At 52.3% G+C, this 23316-nt stretch overlaps 2 protein-coding genes across 3 annotated transcripts in view; one reads left to right on the top strand and one right to left on the bottom strand.

The window, feature by feature from the left end:
* MGAT5 (alpha-1,6-mannosylglycoprotein 6-beta-N-acetylglucosaminyltransferase) overlaps nt 1-7464 on the top strand; it is a 360895-nt gene extending 353431 nt beyond the window's left edge. For both annotated transcript variants that reach the window (XM_070423098.1, XM_070423097.1), the window contains exon 17: nt 1809-7464. In XM_070423098.1, the coding sequence (XP_070279199.1) occupies nt 1809-2007 (199 nt within the window). In that variant the 3' untranslated portion in view covers nt 2008-7464. The remainder of the gene's footprint in view (nt 1-1808) is intronic.
* Nucleotides 7465-8953: 1489 nt separating this feature from the next.
* Nucleotides 8954-23316, bottom strand: part of TMEM163 (transmembrane protein 163) — a 225935-nt gene continuing 211572 nt past the window's right edge. The window contains exons 6-8 of the mRNA XM_070423099.1: nt 20186-20297; nt 12860-13001; nt 8954-9744 (exon numbers count right to left, since the gene is read on the bottom strand). Of these exons, the coding sequence (XP_070279200.1) occupies nt 9684-9744; nt 12860-13001; nt 20186-20297 (315 nt within the window). The 3' untranslated portion in view covers nt 8954-9683. The remainder of the gene's footprint in view (nt 9745-12859; nt 13002-20185; nt 20298-23316) is intronic.

Here is a 23316-nt window from a genome sequence, read left to right as displayed (position 1 = left end):
ACAGCAGCTCCCACTTCCTGAGACCTCCCCCAGCGCTAGACGTTGCCCAGTGCTCTGAGGTGCTGCTGTCATTCCCGCACCTCCCGTGGTTAAGAATTATCTACCCCCCGTTCACAGAGGCTCAGTCATGGCTCCAGGGTCACAGGTCTGCCTGGCCGCCTGGACCTTCTTCTCTGAACTGTCCCCACGTGGTAGGCAGGCACCAGGCTGGACACCTGGTGCCCAAGGGGCAGGAGGAGAAGACATGGCCCCTCTCTGGGACAGAGGCCGGCAGTGTTGGGCCCAGGCAGTGTCCCAGCCAGAGAGGCAGAGCCACTGGGTCTGCAGCCCACAGACAAGCCAGCTGTAGGAGATGGCAGAGGAGCAGGAGCAGTGGCTGAGGTCAGGATTTAGACTCCTCCCTGCAGTCCTGAGGCCTAGCACTTACCTGGGAGGAAGCGGAGGGCACTGCTGTTGCCATGGCTGCAGAGGTCCACTGAGCCACGCCCCAGAGCAGCACCTCCCTCTGATTAGCAGGGTACCAGGGAGATGATTCCTGCCGCAGAGACCAAGGCCATGCAGCTGGAATCTTTGTGAGCCATCAATAAAAACATTCAACATAGCTGTAAAAATTAGGGTGTCCAAAAAGGTACACAAACTTTGAATAATTATAAAGGTAGTGTTTATTAAAATCATTTCATTTTCAAAATTGAGTTATCAGCTCTTAAAATGTATATGCAGTTTTTTGGGACACCCTGTATTTAAATTTTACATGATTTTGCCCCAGTCTTACTCCTTAGAAGTAACCATTGTTAAGGTTTTAATGTATAGCCTTCTCGGCTTTTAGACACACACACAGTCTCACATATACACATTACACACACTCACATTCTCTTACACACACACATACACCACACATACATCACACACACACCTTCTTATACACACTCATACTCTCACCCACTCACTTGCACACGCACACCACACACACGTTCTTACCCATGCTCTCAACCACTCACATGCACGCATATACACACACCACACACACTCACACACAGTTCTTCCACACTTATACTCCCACCCACTACATGCACACACACATATACCACACACGTTCTTACACACTCATGCTCTCAACCACTCACCTGCACATACACATCACACACACTCACACACGTTCTTACACACCCATACCCTCACCCACTCACATGCGCGCACGCACAAACACACAGGTGGAGCTGGGTCACACTGTGCCTCCTGTTCTGCGACCTGCCTCCTGCAGGACAGCTCCGCGCTGCCACTTGCATTTGCACCTCATCCTGTTTCAGGGGCTGCCTAGAACTCCTAAAGCACATGTGCCAAGTTGATTTCCCCATTCCCCATGTGGTGTTTGGGTTATTTACTTTCACGCTTACATACAGTCTTCACAAGCAGCCTTGAGTGCGTGTCCCCACACACATCCAGGCACACACCTCTCTCTAGCCCCATCCCTGGAGTGGAGTCTTGCTGGGTCAGAGGGTGGAGTCTTGCTGGGTCAGAGGGTGGAGGCTTGCTGGCTATGAGGGTGGAGACTTGCTGGGTCAGAGGGTGGAGGCTTGCTGGGTCAGAAGGTGGGGACTTGCTGGCTATGAGGGTGGAGGCTTGCTGGGTCAGAGGGTGGGGACTTGCTGGGTCAGAGGGTGGAGGCTTGCTGGGTCAGAGGGTACTGGCTGCTGTCTATTTACAGCAGGAGAAGCAACCATGCTCCCCACTTCAGGAGGTAGGCTGAGGAGCCAGTGACGAGGACAGTCCGTGCACCTCTAACCTTGTGCTTTTCTCTTCCTCTCCAGGTACGAGGTGATCTGCCAAAGCTCAGAGCTGGCCAAGGACATCCTGGTGCCCTCCTTTGACCCCAAGAACAAGCACTGTGTGTTTCAAGGTGACCTCCTGCTGTTCAGCTGTGCAGGCGCCCACCCCAGGCACCGGAGGATCTGCCCCTGCCGGGACTTCATCAAGGGCCAGGTGGCTCTCTGCAAAGACTGTCTCTAGCGGCCACCAGCTGGCCCTGCACACACTGTGCTGGGAAGACAGCGGCTCCAGCCCCGTCCTGGCAGAGCCAGGGGGGCAGGTGTCATTCAGGGACTCTCGCCAGAGCCTGAACTTTTTGGTGGAAGGTTTCGATGTGGTATCACTCCTGCTGTGGTCAGCGCATCACAGCGGCATTTTCACCAAAACCATAGGCGGGCAGGCGTCAGGCCGGGAGCCTGGCTGCTCTTCCTGGCACAACTTTATTTTTTGAGGAGCAACTGCAGGGAGAATCCCTCAGTGCACTTGCTCCAGGGTAAAGCGTGAATCTCAAGATTCATTTAAAACAAAACAAAACCAGAGGGGGAACTGAGCTGGTTGGCAAGAACTTTGTATGGGAACATTCCTAAATCCATTAACTTATTTATTGGGAGGGGGAGGGGGCCAGGGGAGGGCAAAGAGGAACTGATCACAGGTCTTGTTTCTTTGATTTTCCACTGTTTACCGTCCACCTTCACTCTAATAGTTTCCTGTCCCCTTCAGGCGGTGCAGGAGGGAGAGGCGGGGTGCACTGTGGGGACCTAGCTCCTCAAAGCAGATGGTGGCAGAAGAGAAGAAAATCTTGTGTGTGTGCTTGGTGGCAGCTACAGAACAGGCACCCAGATGTGGGGGGACAACCCAGCCAGGGAACGAAGTACATGATTGGGAAATTGACATCTGGTGGTTGGTGGTAAATCCCGAAAGGCAGGACCAGGACCGAAAGAGCTACTACCCTTGGACTTAGTCATGATGTTTACCCCTTACAAGCGTTGTCTTTGAGCTGGGAGTGGACGAGTGAACTGGCCCCTGTGGCCTGGTGTCACCACTGCAGCTGGGATCCAAACCTTGGGCTTGCATTACATTCCTTTGAATGCCTGGAACCTCCATAGCCCAGGGAATGGGGCTCTGGGCGAACTTGATGTTTGTTGGCCAGGGGAGCAGGGGCAGGGTAGTGTGAAAATGAGTTGCTGTCCTGGCCGATCACCTGTGGGGGTGGGGGTGGGGGTGGGGTGGCTCTCAGCCCAGGCACCAGTATTCTGAGGGATGAGCCCGTTGGTAGCTTGGCCTGGTCAGACTCACTGGAACCCGCCCCCCCGCCCCCCAGGCCCTGCGCTCTGCTTTGTTGGGTTTCCCGCCCCCACCAGGCAGTTCCAGTGTTTTGGGTGTACGTTTCCTAGGAAGCCCTGGCATCCCCACGCGGTAAGAGTGAGCCCTCTCCTCCCTCTTAGAGTCTCTCTGTTATGAGTAGTTGGAGTCCACCCAGCCCTCGGTGGTGGCCCTGGCCTCCCAGCACCCTGCATGCCCTCGGGCAGCCGCCCCCGCCTCTGGCTGGCAAAGAGCTGGCAAGATGAATGGCGGGTGGGCCTTTGAGAAGTGAGACTAAAGTAAGGACTCTGTTTCAGGAGGACAGAGGGAGTGCGGCGCCTTTAGGTGTGGGGAGTTAGATTCTGCCTGCTTCTCGGTTCTTCCCTCGTGCATAAATAGCACCAAATGCACAGCTGGCCTTTTTCACTTCGACTCTCAGTGTATCTGAATCCTAGCTCCAATCCTAGAGAACGGAGGGGTAGGAGGGCAGCCAGGGCCTCCCCCACCCCTCAGGTGACCCCTGAACACATGTGCAAGGGAGAGTGCTGATGGGAAGGCCGGGGCCCAGCAGCAAGGACACAAGAAAGGAAACTTGTAATAGGATGTGAGTGAGTGTGGGTGTGTGTTCTTTTAAGCTTTGTAAGGGCAGTTGCCTGCGGTAGGAGGGACAACAACTGCCTTCCTTGCTGTTAGGAATTGCTTTTCACTGTGAATGGTCCTCTTGGTCGCACCCTAAATTGTGGGAATTGGATTGAGCTCCCAGGCCTACAATTCCTGGGCCCGTGCTGCCCTCTCCTGGGCCCTTCTGGGAGCTCCCAATGGTGAGGATGTCAGTGCAGGCATCCGACCAGCAGGGGGCGCCTGCGGACCGAGACCTGTTTGCCAAGCTCAGCAACCCATTTTGCGGAGAGCTGTTTATTAAACCAGCACAGGGACTCAGAGAGTGTGGAAACTAGGAAGCTACGTTCTGTGGAAAGATTCGGTGCCTGCCTTGTGTTCCAGAAGCTTCTAGGAATGCTTGCTGGCTGCCCAAGCTCAGGGCCTCCCCACCCTCCCACTCCTGTGTTGGGAGCCTCAGCTCAGGTGCCCAGCAGGGCACCTTCCCCATTAGGTGCCTCAGCTTCGGCCAGCCCAGTGTTGGCTGAGGTGAGGCAGTTCCACGGGGAGAGAGAGGGGTCTGCTGCTCCTGGGGCACACTGACTTGCACCCCAGTTATTGAAGCTGTATCAATAGAGGCAGTGACGCTGGACAGGTACTGGCCGCCACCCCCCACTCCCCCAACTTGGCCCAAGTCAGGCCAGCAGTGGTCCACACCAGTAGGGACTTGATTCTTGCCTGCCTCGGGTGGAGGGCACCTCAGAGCGTGGGCGGTTTTTCCTAGTAGAGCCCTAAACCAACCTGTGGTTGGAGACACTTCCACACTGGGGCCTACGCCCGGACCCGCCTCCCTGGCTATGAGCACACCTTACCTGGCCTGTCAGTTTTTGTACATTTCTTCCTAAGTGAAATCTGGCGTTTTCCCCCCACTGTGATCTTAAATTCCTAAAAAAATAAACTTGAGGGGAAACATTTATCTAATTTATTAAAAGAGAGAAAGCCTTCCTTTGACATGTAAAGACTTTCAGGAGTAAAAGCTCCTAAAGGGGGAACACTGCTTTTAACGTCAGTGGACACCTCGTTTACTCCGCGTATGTAATTGGACTTGCACTTGAACAAAGGGAGAGGTTTTTTGCGTCTTTGCTCACGTTGGGTTTTTGTCACTGAGTATAGTTTGCCTTTTTTGTGTTTGCTGTATGTTTGGGAATGTTGCAAATCTGTTTGATATTTATTGTTTCTCTGAGGTGCCTTTTCACTTTTCTTTGGGGTTGGTTTTGGAATCTGGTGCAGACTCCTCCAGCTTGGAGATAGGACCTGTCCTTGTGTCACGGTGGACGCTCAGCTGGGCACCGGAAACGCCCTTCCAGCGCCCTAGGCCGGCACGTATATGCACATTCACCCCCCTGAAGCGGTGAGAACCCCGAGAAGTGCTGGCTCCCTCCAGACCAGCCCACACCGTCCCAGGCCACTTGGTCACGTCCGGGCCGGGGACTGCCGCCTGCCCGTAGGCCGGGGCTCCCTGCCAGCAGGCATGCGGTGCGGTGTGGCAGGGCAGGTGTCAGCCCTGGCTGAGGGGTTGCACTGCAAAGAAGCAGGGCCCACTGAGCTCCTGAGTAGCACTGGCCCCAGGACACTGGATCTGCTGGACATCACGAAGGGGGAAGAATATGCACCCCCTTTTGTTTCCTTAGCACGGGGTTTCGTCTGGGAGGAGAGCCCCTGCCTCAGCGGTAGCACACACGTGAATGTGAAAGGTCGACTGAAACTGTGCTGTTCACAGGCGGGTGGTGTTTGTGGACCAGACCAAGGCAGGCCACCCACTCTCCATGGTGGCTTACCTGGATTGTGTGTGTGATCAGGACATGACCACCCCCTCCCCTGCCCCCAAACTCCTTGGTTTTTTAAAAGTCTATTTTGCTAACGACAGGCTCTGTTAACACATGTTGCTATCCAAAGCCTGGACTGTTTTATTTATTTAAAAACACTTAGGTTTCCACGTTGCTTCATTCCTCTTCCACCCATCCCCATGGGCCCACAAGCGCTTCCGTGTGAAGAGCTGATGGGCACAGAGATTCGGCTTCCTGAGGAAGGAAGATGGGATGTCCTAAAGCTGAGGGCCAGTCCCTCTCATCCCTGTTGGCTTCAACCAGAAGTGGAAAGCCAAGTTTTTATAGCAAACGGCCAAACTAGCTGTAGTCTCAGATGCGGGGAAAAAAATTACGTAGCTCTCTTAGCACTTAGGGGTTTTGTGAGGATTCGGTGTTTAGCAGTGTCTGGCACATAGTAGGCCCTAGTAAGTGTTAAATGTTATTAGCATTTTACAAAATTTGAGAAGAGCTGCACTCACCCCTTATCAGTTGGTTCAAAAGTCATACCTACAGGACACTATTGTCCGAGGTTGACGGACTGTTGTGGGATTTACGGGTTAGCGTGTCCAAGTCCCGCGCCCACCCTGTGGCTGGAACTTTGCTGGATCCCTGAATGCACTGACTGACTGGAAAACATGCCTGGCTTCAGCCCCAGATGAAACGAGGCTGCGGAATTTGCACACGGGAGGTGGCAAGGGTGACCTTTGGCTCCATGCTGGGCCTCACCCCAGTGATGTCTCCTGGACCGTTCCAGAGTTTTTCCTTGGGGAACTTTTTGAGCTAGAAATTAAGGTGAATTTTCCCATTGACTGTACCCCTTAAAGTTAACCGTTCCTCTGAAACGCAGTAAGAGAGGCTTTTCTGTTTTCAAGGGGAGAGGAGCGACTGATTGACCCTGCTATCCCCTGCCGGCCAGGGCGGCTCCTCCACAGTCCAGTCCACAGGGGCCGATTTCCTGGGCGGGTTCGCTGTCAGGTGTTTGCACTGGCCCCGGGGCCATCGGCTAGCCCGGGGAACCCCAAGACTGTCCCACCATCCCAGGGGAGCCAGGGGTGGGGCAGGGAGAGTATCTTCAGAACCACTCCCAGAGCTGCTGGTGGTTCACTGATTTTTTTTCCTCGTCACCTAAATGTCAGTTCACTTTTTTATTGGGGTTCTAGCCTCTTGCTCCCCAATTGGAGCTGCATCTCCTCGCCTGTCTTGGTCCTCTTCTGGACAGATGCACTGTGGAGTGTGGAGGAGTTTGCTGGAGCCCTGTGTCCGAGTTCCTGTTTTCAGCTGAATCGGCAGCCCTAGACTTCTGCGGGTGTAAGACTGGGATTCATCTTCTCCCAAGCATCATTCCTCTGTCCCTGATTTGTGGAGCCTTGAGATGAACTCCCCCAGTCGCCTGCAGCTGGTGAGGCCTGGCAGAGGGACCACGGCCAGCGAGTGCTCATAGGATGTCAGGTGTGTCTGGGGGCTTGGGGCGCGCACAGAACGTCAGCCAGGCTGGAGGCCTGAATGCCTGGCTGGGACAGCGGCATGGGAACTAGGTAGTCTGCCACTTCTGCCCAAGGGGAGACGGAGCAAAGTTGGGAAGCATTTTGCGCACTGTCCTGCCCAGGTGTTAATAGGACAACAGTGGAACAGTCGATGCCAAAGGAGATGGTGATGTCCCTTCTATTGTAGTTGCTGTCACAACTTGATGTCTCTAAGCTAATGACCGTTCACATCTGTGTCTTCAAACAGCGCCTGGTTCACTCTGGGGTTTAGTGCAGGGTTCTGCCAACGAGGTGTCGCCGTCCACACGTCCCAACGTACTGTACCTGCATAGAGCACTGCTTTGTTTTCCACTGTTGTAGACAAAACTAGGGAGAACTTTATTTTTCAATAAACTTTTCTTGTGTGACAGGTAGGAGTGATCTTTGGGGGGCTGGGTGGGTGCAGGGTCACCTGCAGGACGCCAGCTGCACCCCAGCGCTGGCGTCCACTGCCCGCGTCTCACCGTTTGCAGACACCCCCGGAAAGGCTGAGAGACCGTGACGGTTAAGGAGTGGAGGACGGTTTCACTGGTGTGTTCTTTCCCTGCCTCACATCCACCCATACTCATCTCAGAGCACTCCCTAGACGGGGCCTTTTTTTTTTTTTTTGAGATAACTGTACTACATCAGATGCTTGAACATCATTAAGGATGTGCTAGAGAAACAGTCCTAAAAAGGTGAGGGCCTGTTAGACCTGATGCATTTCCCTCACGAGCACTGGGTTAGGCACCTGCTCTGGAAACAAGATCAGGTCTGTGGGCACACCAGGGGCTGCTGCAGGTGGTGCTGGGGGAAGGCGAGGCCCAGCCTCAGCACAGCCTCTCACGCTCTGCCCAGAGCAGGGACGGCACACAGTTCCTGGATACGGAGTCCCAGGTACGGCATGATTGCTGTACACCAGTCCCAGAAAGTTCCTAGAACAGTGGTTCTCAACCTTCTGGCCCTTGAAATACAGTTCCTCATGTTGTGACCCAACCATAAAATTATTTTCGTTGCTATTTCATAACTGCAATTTTGCTACTGTTACGAATCGTAATGTAAATATTTGATATGCAGGATGGTCTTAGGCGACCCCTGTGAAAGGGTCGTTCGACCGCCAAAGGGGTCGTGACCCACAGGTTGAGAACCGCTGTCCTAGAAGGCGAGTGTGTACAATTAGGGGGGGGCTACATCCTAGCTTCCCTCGGAGCTTCCATGCTGTATTAAATGCACAGGAAACCTGCAGGAAAGACACCACTGAATCTCCCATCCCCAAACCTGCTTGAGCAGGCGACCCTTTACCAGGTCCGTGTTCATGTCTTGCAGAGTCCTCTGCAACTCGCTGTGGAGGAAGCTGGCCAACAGTGCCAAGCTGCACCAAGGTCAGGGGCCCCCAGACCAAACCACCTCCCCTTCATCAGCCTGAAGCAGAGCAGTGGGAGGGGGAGTTAGGTTCTGGGACAACCATCCCTCAGTCCCAGGCAAGGTCAACTCCAAGGCCTCGGGCACCACCACATCAGTGTGTGGCCATTCCTCCCCTGAGCGATGGGTGGCCTCCCCACTGACGCAACCCACAATCCTCAGGGTCTCCACTCACACTCCACCCGGAACAAGCGACCCTTCCATGTCATCCTTCAGCCTCACAGCAAGCCTGCCTGTGACAGAGACACTCTCAAAGGTCACCTCCCGGGCCACACAAAACAGGGCACGGTCTCTACTGGCCAGACAGTCGCCTGGGCAAGCAGCAAGTGCAGCAGTACCGATGGGTGTGGGGACCATCTCACAGAACTGATACCTAATGTTACCTAAGCTGCAGACAGCTCGTTCTGACAGCCGCCTCTCACAGACCAGAGTACCACGGCCACCTGACACAACACAGACTCCTGCACATGTGGGTAGATTGTGTAATTATTTATTACAAATAAACGGTGGTTTCACATCTGTCAAAAACGGGTCCTGTTTTTACATGTGTGTGCAGGTTCTGAATGTACAAGAAAGGGTCATGTGCTTAGTTCGTCCATGCAAAGCTCACACGTACATCACTAAATACTTTAAAAATAGAACGATCTCCTTTTGAACCAATCTGTTTAGATTCAGGATTAGTAAAACAGTATGAAACTAATGAAATACAGTGATAGGAATTAGGAAGTGCGACACTGACGGTTCTGGGCATGTGAAGGGTGAGGGACAGAAGGGTACACACGGTCTTCCCTTCAGTTCTGCCGGAGAGATGAGCTCCGAGGGCCCGAGCTGCTCCATGCCCAGAGGAGGCGGGTGTGGTCAGTGGCTCTGTTTCAGAACTTCCTGCCAAGCAGAGACCTTATCCGACCCACAGGAACCTTTTTACTCCAGAAAACAGAAACAGCCAGTTCCCAATGGGCATGGGAAAACCAGTGTCCCCTCCTGTGCACGGCGTCCTGATGGGGTGACAGGGGAGGTGGGCGAGGGGAGCAGTGCAGACCAACCTGCTGGGCACGCCTGTTCCCGTGAACACAAACTCTCCAAATAAGAAAGTGGATGTTCAGCTAAATACTGGCACCGTCCGCCGTGTGGGACCCTCTCGTCGTCCTGATGCCTTCATGCAGATACAGACAGGCGCTCGGGCCCTTCACTCAAACATCTCGTAGTGGCGCGTCTGCCTCACCCTGGGCACCATGTCGATGAGGAGTCTGCAGAGGACACACACAGGTCACCCAGCACACCCCCATAGTCCTGGGGTCTGAGCGCTTGGGGAAGCAGATGGGAGAGGCAATTAAAAAAAAAACTAACTCACATACCATAAAATTCAGCTTTTGAAAGTATATGATATGGTGGTGTTTAGTATTTGCTTACATTGTCCAATCAACACCACCACCTAATTCTAGAACATTTTCCTCACCCCAAAAAGAAACCCACCAGCGCTATTCCCTTTTCCCTCCCCAACTACCCCCAACCACTAATAGATTTTCCCTAATTAAGAGAATATTTAATTTATAAAAGTAGACATGTACACTATTATTTTATAATTTACCTGATTGTTTAAAGTGTAAAGTTGAAAGTTTATTTCTGTTTTGTTTTTTCCTATATTTTGTTTTTAGATTCCAAATATAAGTGAAATCCTATGGTATTTGTCTTTGTCTGACTTATCTCACTTAGCATAATACCCTCTAGGTCAGTGATGGCGAACCTTTTGAGCTCGGCGTGTCAGCATTTTGAAAAACCCTAACTTAACTCTGGTGCCGTGTCACATACAGAAATTTTTTGATATTTGCAACCATAGTAAAACAAAGATTTATATTTTTGATATTTATTTTATATATTTAAATGCCATTTAACAAAGAAAAATCAACCAAAAAAATGAGTTCGAGTGTCACCTCTGACACTCGTGTCATAGGTTCGCCATCACTGTTCTAGGTCCATCCATGTTGTGGCAAATAGCAAGATTTCATTCTTTTTATGGCAGAGTAATATTCCTTCGTATATATGTACCACACCTTCTTTATCCACTCATCTATCCATGGGCACCTAGGTTGCTTCAGTATCTTGGCTATTGTAAATAATGCTGCATATGTCTTTTCTAATTAATGTTTTCAATTTCTTTGGATGAATACCCAGAAGTGGGATTTATGGGTCACATGGTAGTTCTATTTTTAATTTTTTGAGGAACCTCCATACCATTATCCACAGCAGCTGTACCAATTTATAATCCCACCGACAGTGCACAAGGCTTCTCTTTGTCTTCACATCCTTGCTAACACTTGTTTGATTACTGACGATAGCCATTCTGTCCCTTTAACATCTCTTATAACACTTGTTTAGTGGTGATGAACTCCTTTAGCTTTTTCTTGTCTGCTTTAATTATAATGATATAGAGTAACCTTTGTGGTAGGTCCTTGCTTTTCATGACTTTTAATATTTTGTGCCAATCCCTTCTGGCTGCAAAGTTTCTGTTGAGAAATCAGCTGACAGTCTTATGGGAGCTCCCTTAAAGGTAATGGAATTACTTTCTCTTGCTGTTTTTAAGATTCTTTCTTTGTCTTTAACCTTTGGCATTTTAATTATGATATGTCTTGGTGAGGGCCTCTTTGGGTTCGTCTTGTTTGGGACTCTGTGCTTCCTGGACTTGTCTGTCTATTTGCTCTGCCAGATTAGGAAGTTTTCAGTCATTATTTCTTTCAAGTAGGTTTTTAATCCCTTGTTCTCCCTCTTCTCCTGCTGGTACCCCCATAATGCAAATGTTGTTATTCTTTACATTATCCTTTAAACTATCCTCATTTTAAAATATTCTTTCTTATTGCAGTTCCAATCGGGTGTTTCCCACTACCTTGTCTTCCAGATCAATAATTCAGTCCTGTGTTTTAAACTCTGCATCTAGAGTTTCCATTTTGTTTAGTTCTTTTTCTAGAGTTTCCTCCTGTTCTTTTATTTGGGGTGTGTTTCTTTGTCTTCTCACTTTGGTTGCCTGTGTTTGCTTCTATGTGTTAAGTAGATCTTCTATCTCCCAGTCTTGGTAGAATGGCCTTATATAGTGTCTTGTGGGGCCCAGTGGCACAGTCTCCCTGATCACCTGAGCCAGGTGCTACATGAGAGTCCCTTGTGTGGAGGCTAATCACATAGTGGGAGTCCTGTTCCCAGCTGCTTCCACCCTGCAGATGAGCCATTTGTGGAGCTAGTTGGTGGTGCCCTGATATAGTCTAAAGCTGGCCCCTGGTGTGTTGGTTCTGGAGCTTCTTAGGAGGGGCTCCAGTGCAGGCTTGAGGCCATCTGGTCAGAGCTACAAAGTCTTTGTGGTTTGTTGCCACTTGTGCTGGGCTTAGAGGCACTTGGAAGAGGCTGTGCTGTGAATCAAGGCTGGTTGCCACTAGCGTCAGTCTTGGGACCCTTTGGTGGCACCACAGTGTGTGCTGACACGGGCACCACGTGTGCTGGGCTCATGGCCATTTAGTTGAAGTTAGTTCCAAGTCAACACTGGACAGTTTTGTCAGGCTTGGGGCCCCCTGATGGGAATTACAGTGCAAGTTGAGATATATTCCCTCTTGTGCCAGGCATGCCAAGGCTAGCTGCTGCTTGTGTGGGGTTTGTGGAACTTTGAGGGATTTTAGGTAAGTCCATAGTGTGAGCCACGGCAGGCCACTTGTGTGGAAGATCCATTGGAAGCACTCAGAAATTCGAGTTGAGTGGGGTGGGGTCTCCGAGAAATACTAGGGTGGGGCAAATGGTGTTAGCCAAGGTGATGGAGAGCTGGGATTTGGCACAGTTGGGTGCCAAATCCCAACTGTGCCAAATCCCAGTGCAGTAGGGCTCAGCAAAGCAACCTTGTCTGCCAGCACTTCCATCCCTGGAGAGAACTGCCCTGACCCCTTTCCCTCCAGCCCTCACCCTGAAGCTAGTCCATTCAGTTTTTCCCTGGATGTCCCTGGCACTTTTCAAGCGGCTGACCTTGCACTGAAGCCCAGAGAAATGAGTCCGTGAGTAAATCCATGTACAGGCCCCTCAAGATGAATGCTTGAGACTCCAGTAGCCCCATCTCACTCAGATGCCTACTGGTTTTCACAGCCAGAGGTCATGAGGAGTCCTCAGCCCAGCACTGGTGCCCGTTTGTGACTTAAAGCCTATACCTCTTGTCAAAGTCCTTGCCCCACTTCAGTGCCAGCCACAAGACTCTCTGATTCCGATGTGAGCTTTTCTAGTCACCTGACCCCACGTAGGCTCAGGGCGGGTCCCAGGTACAAGGTATGACCATCAGGGATGGAAAACGGAACACTCTTGGATGCCAGGCAAGCAAATAGGAAAACAGGCACTTACTTGACCCCGTAGGCAAATATGATAAGGCCGATGAGCACACCTGTGCTGCCATCCAGGTACCAGACCGCTGAGTTATGCTTGAACACCTCCGCGCTCAGAAGAATAGAGAAGCCCATCACGCCTCCCACGAGGGAGTTAAACCCTGGGAAAGAAGCAGAGCGAGGCTGAGGTCCCTGCCGAGCAAACTTCCTTAGCCACCAAGAAACTCCGCAAACACCAGCCAGCTCCACAGCCAAGCCGGCGCTGCAGGGAATGTTGCCCAGAAGCACTCTCGCAGGTGACAGCTGCCAGCTGAGACCCCTGGGTGGCCTGTCGAGTCTGTTCAAATGTCACCAGAGACCTTGCTAGACAGAGCCATCACTCCCCACTGTCAGTCTCCATCCCTGCCAGGCACTCATGCCCAGAGTCTGGATGTGGTTACTGTCGGTCTGCCTTCCACACACGAGAATATCCAGACCCCATGAGGTCAGTGCAGTGCCTGGCACACAGGAGACATTCAAGTATCTGGTGACTCAAATCTGTTGAATGTGAATGTCTCCTGGGCCCAATACCCAGTGGGGATCTTTTTTTTTTTTTTATTGATTAAGGTATTACACATGTGTCTTTACCCGCCCCCCTCCAATGGGGATCTTATCAGTCTGATTATTATCCTACTTTACTGATGAGTGAACTAAAGTTAAGCAGAGTGAGGTTAAATAAATGGACTGAGGTAATACAGATCGAGAGGAGCAGGGCTAGCCCACGCCCTTTCCTTCCAGAGTCTCAGTCACCTGAGGATTTTCACTCTCTGGGAAGAAAAATGCAAAGTCAAGAATTAGGTGCATGGTTGCAGAAACGGCAATCCAAACAGAACTGGAGCTGACAGATGTTGATCATCTCTTTTCACATATATCACACCTCAGTGGGTCCCCACAACTTAGGTGTCAATCACACTTCCATGTTACCTGTGAGTTTCAAAGGCCCCATGGGAAGGGAATAGCTTAGAGGGGCTCCTGAGGCCAGGCGGGCAGTACTGTGGTGTGAGCCACAGGCTGCCTCAGTGTAATGGCCTGGAGAAGCTCTGGGTCCATGCTGCCTGGTGAGCCCCTGGCAGCTGGTCTGTGCAGGGTCAGCAACCTCTCCAACTACAGGCCCTGTCTCATTCCTGGGGCAACTCCACCTGTGTTGCTTTTGCCGACTCAAAATTGTTAACTCAGGTCGCACTCACTGGGGACTGTACAGCTGGGGGAGAGGCTAAATGAAGAGCAGGGGAAAGGAAGATGAGGGCGTAGAGAAGCCTTGAGCAAAGCCTGGGTAAGACGCCTTCTCAGGTCCAAGGTGGAGACTTCGACAATGGGAACAAGATGAACCTGGCTGGGCCCTGCAATGACATCTCATTGGCTGTTGCAACCCTCTTCTCTTCCCTCAAATCTGTCATCTTCTCATTTCAACGCTCAGCTGGTGACTCGGCCCTGCACTTCTTAGAGCACAAATGTCCGGACAACAATACCTCATCTTCCCAACACCAAGTCACACCCACCATGACAGCTGCCCCAGATCCAGTTACATGCTCACCAAGGGACTTGGTTCTTGAAATTCTTCTCCCTCTTTTGAAACATTCCTACTGGGATAAATCTTAGCTTCCCATCACCCACCTCAAACTCCTCCCTGACCCCACGCCACCTGCACCACAAGCCCCTTTACAGAACTTGCAGAGTTGTCTGCCCAACGGCACCTCCTATTCTCTCTTCATCCCCCGACGCCCTCCCTGAGCTCAGTGACAACTGAGCTGCCATGTGCTTGGTGAACTGGTTGGCCTCATCCCCCGGAACACTTTCCTCCGGCCCCCACTGCTGGCTTTCCTCTTTCCCCTCCAGCGCTTCCTTCTCAGTCTCCTTCGCCAGGTCCTCTTCTCGTCTGAGCACCCTGCCAGTCCCCGGGGCCCCACTGTCTACATTCCCCCCGAGGTTGTCACCTCCAATCTCACACGTCCATGTCTCCCAACTTTCTCTCTTGGGCCTGACCCATCCCCTCAGCTGCAGACTCATATAAGCATTTCAAACTGAACATCTTCAAAGCCAAAACCTCAATTTCCGCTCAAAACACCTCATCTTCCCTGTATATGATGCCACCATTCACCTAGCTGCCAAGACCAAACATCTAGGAGCCCACCCTTGACTTCTGTCACTCCCCAAATCTAATCCATCAAGTAATCCTTGCCAACTGTTACCCCTAAAACTCATTCTCTCTACCTCTCACCAGCCCCACCGCCCAAACCTTGCCCAAGCCCCCCTCGGCCCTCGCCTGCACCCCTGCCTCCTCACCACCTTCCCTGCCTCCCCTCCTGCCCACATCTCCCTTAACCCACAATCCATTCCCCTCACAGCAGCCAGAGTGACCACGGGAGTGGACAGCCTCTGGTTGTCCTTTGAATCATCCTGTTCTTTTTTTAAAAAAAAAAAAGTTTCTGTGGCCCATATCTTCTCTCCACAGGCCACCAGAGGCATCAGCAGAGCCCATGCTCGGTCACAGGTGACCTGGGCTGCAGCTGACCTCTGCAGAGGGGAGCGGAGGTTTTGCTTTGGGTTAGCTAGAGAGAAGGGGAGAAAGGAGGAGATGGCCGCTTCCCAGGCAGACTGGAACCTTCAGCCCCTCTCCCTCTCTGGGCCACAGGCACAGGTTGGCCTGTGGTGCCCTTGGAGAAGCCCAGTGGAGCTCAGAAAGCAGAGAGAGCGTGAGGTTCTCCAGACGGCCACTAGATGTCCACTCAGCTCCACCAAGGCACAGGTCTGCCAGCCACGGACAGGCCAGACCCCTGATTCTGATGCAGGGCCCCACCCCACTCGTGCTCCCACCCCCGGGTGCTGCCCACAGTTCACAGCTGGTGGATTCACTGTTCACCCGGCTCACCGCCACCTTCCAGGAGGAGCCCTGCCTCCTCAGCTCTGCTCACCTGGGCTATGACAGTCTGGCTCAGTTCAACCTCACCTCACACAGGGCTGCAGGGCACGCTGGAGCAGGCGCACGGGACCGGGAGGGTCCCATGTCTGCCTGCAGCAGCCTCAAAAACTCCAGCTGCCGTCACTCCACACAAAATACCTGAGCTCGCAGCCCCACCCCCAAACCACCCACCTTTCCACTGCTGGTCACTCTCTGGGCAGTGTCCCCACCCACCAGGCCCACCACTTTTCTGCTTCCTCAGTTAAAACCCGGCTATTGTCAAGAATAACGGCTGTTATCCCTTTAAGAAGCTGAGTAAGGGCTCCACCAGTCCGGCCTTAATGATAGGTAAGAATCCGTATAATTAAGTACATCAGCTTCTTGCAGGAATTCTGATGACAAGGTTTCATGTGCTGAACACCATGGCAGACGCTTGGTATTCAGAGATGAGAAGGAGCGAGGGGATCAGCCCAGGGCCCTCAACTCGGGTTTCCAGCCACAGCACCGGAGCCGGGCTCCTGCCCCACCTCCGAACCCCTCCTCCTCCTGCCAGACTTTCCCATTAACTTACTGCCCAGTCACTTTACCTTCGACAACACAAAGCTGCCTCCAGCGTCCTGCCGATTGTAGCAATCGCATGTTGCCTAAACAACTAAAGGAACACGGTCTAATGGACAAGATGCACAGGGTGGGAAGTCTGCAGTTTACCACACCCTGGTGTCCGCTTTCTCTGAACACCTGCTGTGGTGAGGACACAGCCCAGCATACAGGATCCGGTGCAGCCAGCCTGACCCAGCTCACATACAGCTCCAGCGTGGGGACTAGCCACTCACCGCGAGGCCCGCCCTCCCGCCTGCACCGAAGCACTTTGTGGGGAGAGAAGGCCACACCACAGAGGACATTCCCAGGGCAGTGGGCACAGGTGGAGGCCCGCAGAGCCAGCCTCTCAGAAACCCCAACATTAATGAGAGGCACGGCTCCCAGACCCCACCCTCTTCCACCTCCCAAAGAGGAGACGATTATAGATGGTTCCCTAGCTCTGCTACTCAACAAATGAGTAAAATACAATTAGCAGGAGGCTGCAATTACCACTGCATATTTTGCTGACACTCCCACCAAGCAAGGACCCGCAGCACACACCACCCACCGCCCCAGCCCCTCGTGGGTAACAGGCTTTGCCCTTCACCAGAGTTCTCTCTCTCTCTGTATCTGTCTTTCTCTCACTTTGTCATCAACCCCCATGGCCCATTCATTCCTGAGCCCTGTCCATCTGACATGCGTTGTTGACCCCCTACACCCTCAGCCTCCTGCCCTCACAGCTGCCCAAGCCCCCAGGCCACCACCCTCAGCTCCCCAGACCTCTCCTGCTTGGCACTCACTCCCCTGCTCTGTTCCCCATCTGACGGCCAGAGGACTGTTTAGAAAACAAAAAGCATGTCTCCTCATCTGTTTAAATATTTAGCAAAACACACAGGATCCTACACTTGACCTACAGTCCGGCAGGACCCGCCCTTCCCCACTGTCCCAGCCATCACCCTGTGCCCCCTCCTCACGCAGCCCCCAGGTGTCCCAGGCCCCGCCCCCATGCCCTCTGCCTGGGGAGCGCTCTTCCCTGCCTTCCAGTTTAGGGAACAATTTTCACATAAACATCTACTTTGTAATGACACCTCTCTGTTCAAGAATATGATGGAAATACTGCCTATGTCTGAAAATTCTGGTCAGAAGTTATTTCGTTAGAAAAATCATACTTGTCATTGGGGTCTTCTCTGTGCATCCTATGAAATGTGGTGAGTTCAAAGGGGAGTGAAGCCTAAACAGACACTGTCTAGGATTGCTATCACACGTGATGCAGAGCACCCGTCCGAGAGGTCAAGCCCACGGTCATGGATGGGAGGGTCTGACTGCTGGGTCCACCCTCAGGCTCCTGGAGAGCACTTGTGTGTCTGGACAGAAAAGATGCTGAGATCCTGCAAGCCACAAGGGCTTCGTGATGTTAGGGCCCAAGGCGACTGGGAGAGGAGCTATTTCTCAGTGCTCATCCCTGGCCTGCCCTCCCCATTCCATCACCCACAATCCAGGCAAACACACATGAGAAGGAGGCACACACACATGCTGGAGAAACCAAGGTGCAGCCAGGCCTCTGCTCTAAAAGGCCCGGATGGAGAGTCCCCCGCAGCAACGGGAAGGAACCTTGAAGGTGGCCAGACCCCCACACCGAACGCCCATTCACAGCACGCAGCCCTGAGCTCTCGGCCCAAGCCCCCCTGCGCTGGTCAGCCTCGGGGAGAGGAGGACTCCATGGCCAACGGAGGCATGTTCCTGCCCCGATTCTGAAACTCCAGACCACACAATCACAGGGATGAGCACTTCTCCCCCAAGCTGGGCTGCCCGGAGAGGAACGACCACCTTTCCTAGGGTCAGCCGGATGCAAGCTGCCCACAGGCCCGGCTGTGGGGTGGGCAGCAGAGACCTCCGCAGAGGTCTTCTCAGAAGGCTGCATGCTTCTCAGGGACTGAGCCGCAGCTCTTCACACCAGAGGGGCTTGATTTAACTAAGTGCAGCCCCCCTTTGGGGACCAGGCAGGACCCTTCCTAGCAACAGGACAGACCCTAGAGAGGAAACTCTGGTTCTGCATCAGGAGCGGCTTCCCAGCTAACATGGCACCAGCGCAGCACCAGGCTCAAAAGAACTCTGCAGAGCCCGCCGGTCGGTGCTACTGCGGTATCAGCTCTAACAGCAGCAAACCCAGAACCTGCTGCCAGCTGAGTCCTGGCTTCCCTGGGCCTGCCCTTCGGGGGGCACCCTCGGGGGCCCATGGGGAGCTCCAGGAGCCGGGCTGGCCGCCTGGCCCACACAGAGGGGCCTGCAGGCTGCCTGAGAGCAGAGCAGGGACGCAGAGGCCTCGCTCCCCGACGCCGGTCTTTTCACTATTTTAAACAGCTCTTACTACTTAAAAAGTTTGGGTTTGCTATGGGCACGTGGCCTCCGTAGCACAGGGAGGAAGGTGGCATCTTGCAGGGGCAGATGCAGACGGCAGGCCCTGCTGGTCAAAATGGCAGGGGGGACCCTGCCAGGTCCACCTTCCTGGTGTGGCATGTGTCCTGGCTCCCAGGCTGGTGTGAAGGCAGCACAAACCTGTGCTCATCACATGGACAGGACCCACCTCAGGCCCGGGAATCTGCATCTAACCAACACCATAGGCAATTCTGATGCTGCCAGTGGCTGTGGTCACCTGACTGGTATCCAGGGTCTCCTGGCCTTGCAGTCAGCACCTCGGATCATGTAAGCCCCAATTTCCCCAGGTCTGTTCAAATGAAACCCTCCCCCCCCCCACACACACACAGATGCTCCCAGGGCAGCTGTCATTGCAAAGCTGGAAATACCACTTTGACTTCCTACCCACCAGCCCTACTGTGCAAAGACCCACCTCCATACACAGTAGGGCATCAGCACGGGACAAGGAGTCGAAGTCCACACAGTGTACCAGGCTTTGTCATTTGGGCGAGAAGGGCCCTCTGCACTGCCATTCACCCCTGCACAGCAGAACCAACAGCCACCCACGCACACCCGCCTGCTCTCCCGTATTCCACAGAGGAGAGCACCTCGGAGTTGGGGGTAGGTGTGTGTGTGAGTGGTTCTTTTCTTAAAAAAAGAAATTCAGTGATTTCTTCTCTATTTTGTGCAGACACACACACCAACCCCACAAGCTTTTACCCTTTGACCTCTCACCTCAGGGTACAGAGGCTTCTGTATTCATGACCCCCTGGCAACTACACACGCTCAAGAATGGAGAAAAAGAACATGGCCAGGTGGTTAGTTTGTAAAGTTTCTTGTTTATACACCAGCACCAGTTCACAAACTGAAATGCATTTTTCCTGGTTTCACACACCCTTCTCTGTCATCCCAAAGGCCATGCAGGAAGTGCCCCGTGGCCCCTCCACCTGGTCTGGGTTCTCAGTGGATCACTTCCCCAGCAGAGCTCTGGTTCCTGCACCTTGAACTCCCAGCTAGGTGAGCATCTCACGGCTGGAGGGGGAATAAGTATGAGAAGCCACAAAGAAAACCTGTCTAGATTGCAGAAGAGACCTTCACTTCTAGTTTGGAGCAATGCACATAAAGCCCGAGACTCTGGAAGCCCTTTGTGCTTCGTGATAAGACGCTAGGGAGCCCCCATCCACCCTGTTGGGGGGTCAGGGCTGAGGTGATTCCTGAAGAATTTATTACAGTCCCAGGGCACAAGCCATCTGCCCCAATAGGGAGCCCTGAGAATCATTAAACCGCCTGAGGAGGCGAGGCTAGTGAGACCCTATTCCCAACTGGTGACCTTTTCTGCAAGACAAGCAACTAAAGGCGGACCTGCCCTGCGCCCTCGGAGGGCCTGGGAGGTCAGGCACTGGCCCCACTCACCGTCGGTTATGAGCGCTCTGCTGGTCAGCACCTTCCCCAGCATAAACTTCAGCACGGCCAGCGTGCTGCAGAGGATCCCACTCAAAATGGAGACGCTGAACAGGAAGTCATCCTAGAAGAGAAAGGTCCAGATTTCAGCAGTTCACCCGCTAGAACAAACCATCTGCAAACCACTTGCCTTAGCAGTGGTTCTCAAGCTTCTGGCCCTTTAAATACAGTTCCTCATGTTGTGACCCAACCATAAAATTATTTTCGTTGCTACTTCATAACTGTAATGTTGCTACTGTTATGAATCGTAATGTAAATATCTGATATGCAGGATGGTCTTAGATGACCCCTGTGAAAGGGTTGTTTGACCGCCAAAGGGGTCGCGACCCACAGGTTGAGAACCGCAGGGATCAGCTTAGTTCCCAGGACAAATAGTCAGTTGTGTGTGCTGCCACCAGGAGGCGGCTACGTTGCTTGTTTTCATACCTTCGTTACCAGTGTCCCTGGGAACTGGAAAAGACGATCAAAACCAGATGCCCCAGACTTATATTTCCTGAGAAACCATCAGGTGCTTCTTTGCCTATAGGAGATTCCCCTTTGCACTACTCTGCCGAAATGACTGGCAATCACTGATCAGTAACAGAGTTGGTTAGAATATTAAAAACAGTGCCTTCTGTGTAGAGTTTTTCATAGAGAATTTAAAAAGCAGTAGTTAAGAATTTTGGAGCATGAAAGTATACCAGTGGCCTAAGAACACTTCAGCACAGAGCCAATGAAATTAGCCACAGGGCCAAGTATCAGTGCAGCAACTTATAACCATATTCCTCCCTTAAATTCACAGATGATTAGAAGTTCAACTACAGCCTTCAAGGTGCGAAAAAGGGGCATCTAAAAATACAGTCTGCTACTGACGCAATCTTAGCACTTCCTATAAGCTGTTACCTTACCTTCGCAAGCAAGCGAGTGAGTCACATGCAAAAGAGAGCACCCCATATCATGACCTCAGGCCTGAGGCTCTGGCTTCAGGCTCTGTGCTCCCTCCCAGGAGACACAGCCTCCAGATTCTCTGATATTAAAATGCAACTGCCAGCAGAAATCTAATAGAGCATCACATATATGCAAGGAAATTGGATTTCTTAAGCATTTTATTATTCAAATTCACTAACCTGGTGACAGAAAGTTGGGAAGAGGGATGACAGCCTGCTTCCCTAAGTTCAAAACTGAACAAAGTCATTAGAAAAAATCACCTCACTGGAAACAGGATATCTGCATGACGCCAAAGCATCCCCCCAATCCTGGTCAATGGTGGTTAATGGGTTTTTAAAAAATATGTTTTTATTGACTTGAGAGAGAGAGAGAGAGAGGGAAGGAGGAAGGGGGGAGGGGGGGGAGGGAGAGAGAGAGAGAGAGAGGAGAGAGAGAGAGAGAGAGAGAGAGATGAGAACGAAATATGGATGGGCTGCCTCTTGCACACATCCCGACAGGAGATCAAGAGAGAGAGATGAGAACGAAATATGGATGGGCTGCCTCTTGCACACATCCCGACAGGAGATCAAGAGAGAGAGATGAGAACGAAATATGGATGGGCTGCCTCTTGCACACATCCCGACAGGAGATCAAGCCCAAAACCTGGGTATGTGCCCCAACCAGGAATCAAACCAGCAACCCTTCGGTGCACAGGACAATGTTCAACTAAGTGAGCCACACTGGCCAGGGCAGGGGTGGTTGGCTTCAACATACATCCACAGTCGTTTGCAACTCCTTCCTCTGGGAGGCACAAGTTAACTTCCCCCACCCCTGAATGTGGGCTGGACTCGTGACTGGTATCTAACCAATAAGGTATGGAAAGGGAAAGACAGTAACTTTACAGGGGAGAGCCCAGCAAGTGATCAAGATTAAAATGACCATTCATAAATTATGCTGACACCACGTGCCTCCTGATATGATGTGGACAGAACATCTCTTTGTGTTCTACCTAAAAAGTCCAGAACCTCAGCTTAATTGTGAAAAAAAAATTAAACAAACCCATGTCCAGGGACAGTCTACAAAATATCTGAGTACAGTACTACTTCTGACACATGTCCAGGACATGAAAGACAAGGAACCACTGAGGAACTGTCAGATTGGAGACCAATGTGACGTGAGGACCAAGGCCACCTGGTGTCCTGGGCTGGATCCTGGGAGGGAACAGCTCATTAATTGGAAAAGCTGCGGCACCAGACAGTCAGGGTCTTGTTCACAGTGTGGCAGTCTCCTGGTTGGGTAAAGGTACCCTGGCTGTCTATGTGAGAGGTTAAACCTTAGGGGAGGCTGGATGGAGGGTGTACAGGAACTCTGTAATGTCTAGTAACTTCTATAAATCTAAAATTATTCAAATTGTGAAGTTTTTTAGTCACCTTTCTGAAGTTGCGCCTCCTCAAATTATCAGTAAGGACTGTGCCAAGCCTGGCCTCCTGGCAGGTCCCAAGTCCCTGCTGTGCATGAGGTGACAGAGCGGGGGCCATGTGAGAGGACCCCAAATCAAATTCTCTTTGTGCAGGCACTGCGCAGACTCGGGGAGACCACGGCACAGCCACAGGAAGCCGTGTGGGCATTGTGAGGAGTCTCAAATCCACAGACCCGGGTGGCCATGTGATTCAGGAAGCGTAAGTTGGGAGACCGAGGCATTCAACTAAGCACTCTGAGCCCCCAAATTTGCAGGCTGAGTCCTGACTCTTCTCACTGTTCACTCACTCAGTTTGCAAAGCCCTCATCCCTCAATGTCCAGAGGTGGGTACAGTCTATGTTCACCCTATCTGGACCCAGAGCACTGGGTTGATCCCCTCTCCGAAGCAGCTCAGAGAGCCCCCGTGGCCCCGGCCGTCCTCTCCTGGGTCTGCTAACGCAGGAAGCTGTGCTGTCCGTGGGTCGGTGACCAAGGGCAGTGGTGAGCCAGCGGGCCCCTGTTCAAGTCTACAACCCATCACTCGCTACGGAAACAAACCCAAGCTCTCAAGTCCCAATTCTTTTTCCCATAAATGGCAGTGTGATACCCACAGCCCTGGCAAGAGCTGATGTGCAACAGGTAGCCAATTGTCATCAACGGCCCAACACATGAGCCAGGCACTAACTTCTTCCACCAAACAGCCCACTAGGTGCTGACG

Source organism: Myotis yumanensis, unplaced genomic scaffold (genome assembly GCF_028538775.1).
Source record: "Myotis yumanensis isolate MYYU_CA2020_CCGP unplaced genomic scaffold, mMyoYum1.0.hap1 SCAF_8, whole genome shotgun sequence".
Classification (NCBI taxonomy): Eukaryota; Metazoa; Chordata; class Mammalia; order Chiroptera; family Vespertilionidae; genus Myotis; species Myotis yumanensis.
The sequence above is the reverse complement of the archived record's forward strand: the minus strand, read 5'-3'. Positions and strand labels throughout refer to the sequence as shown.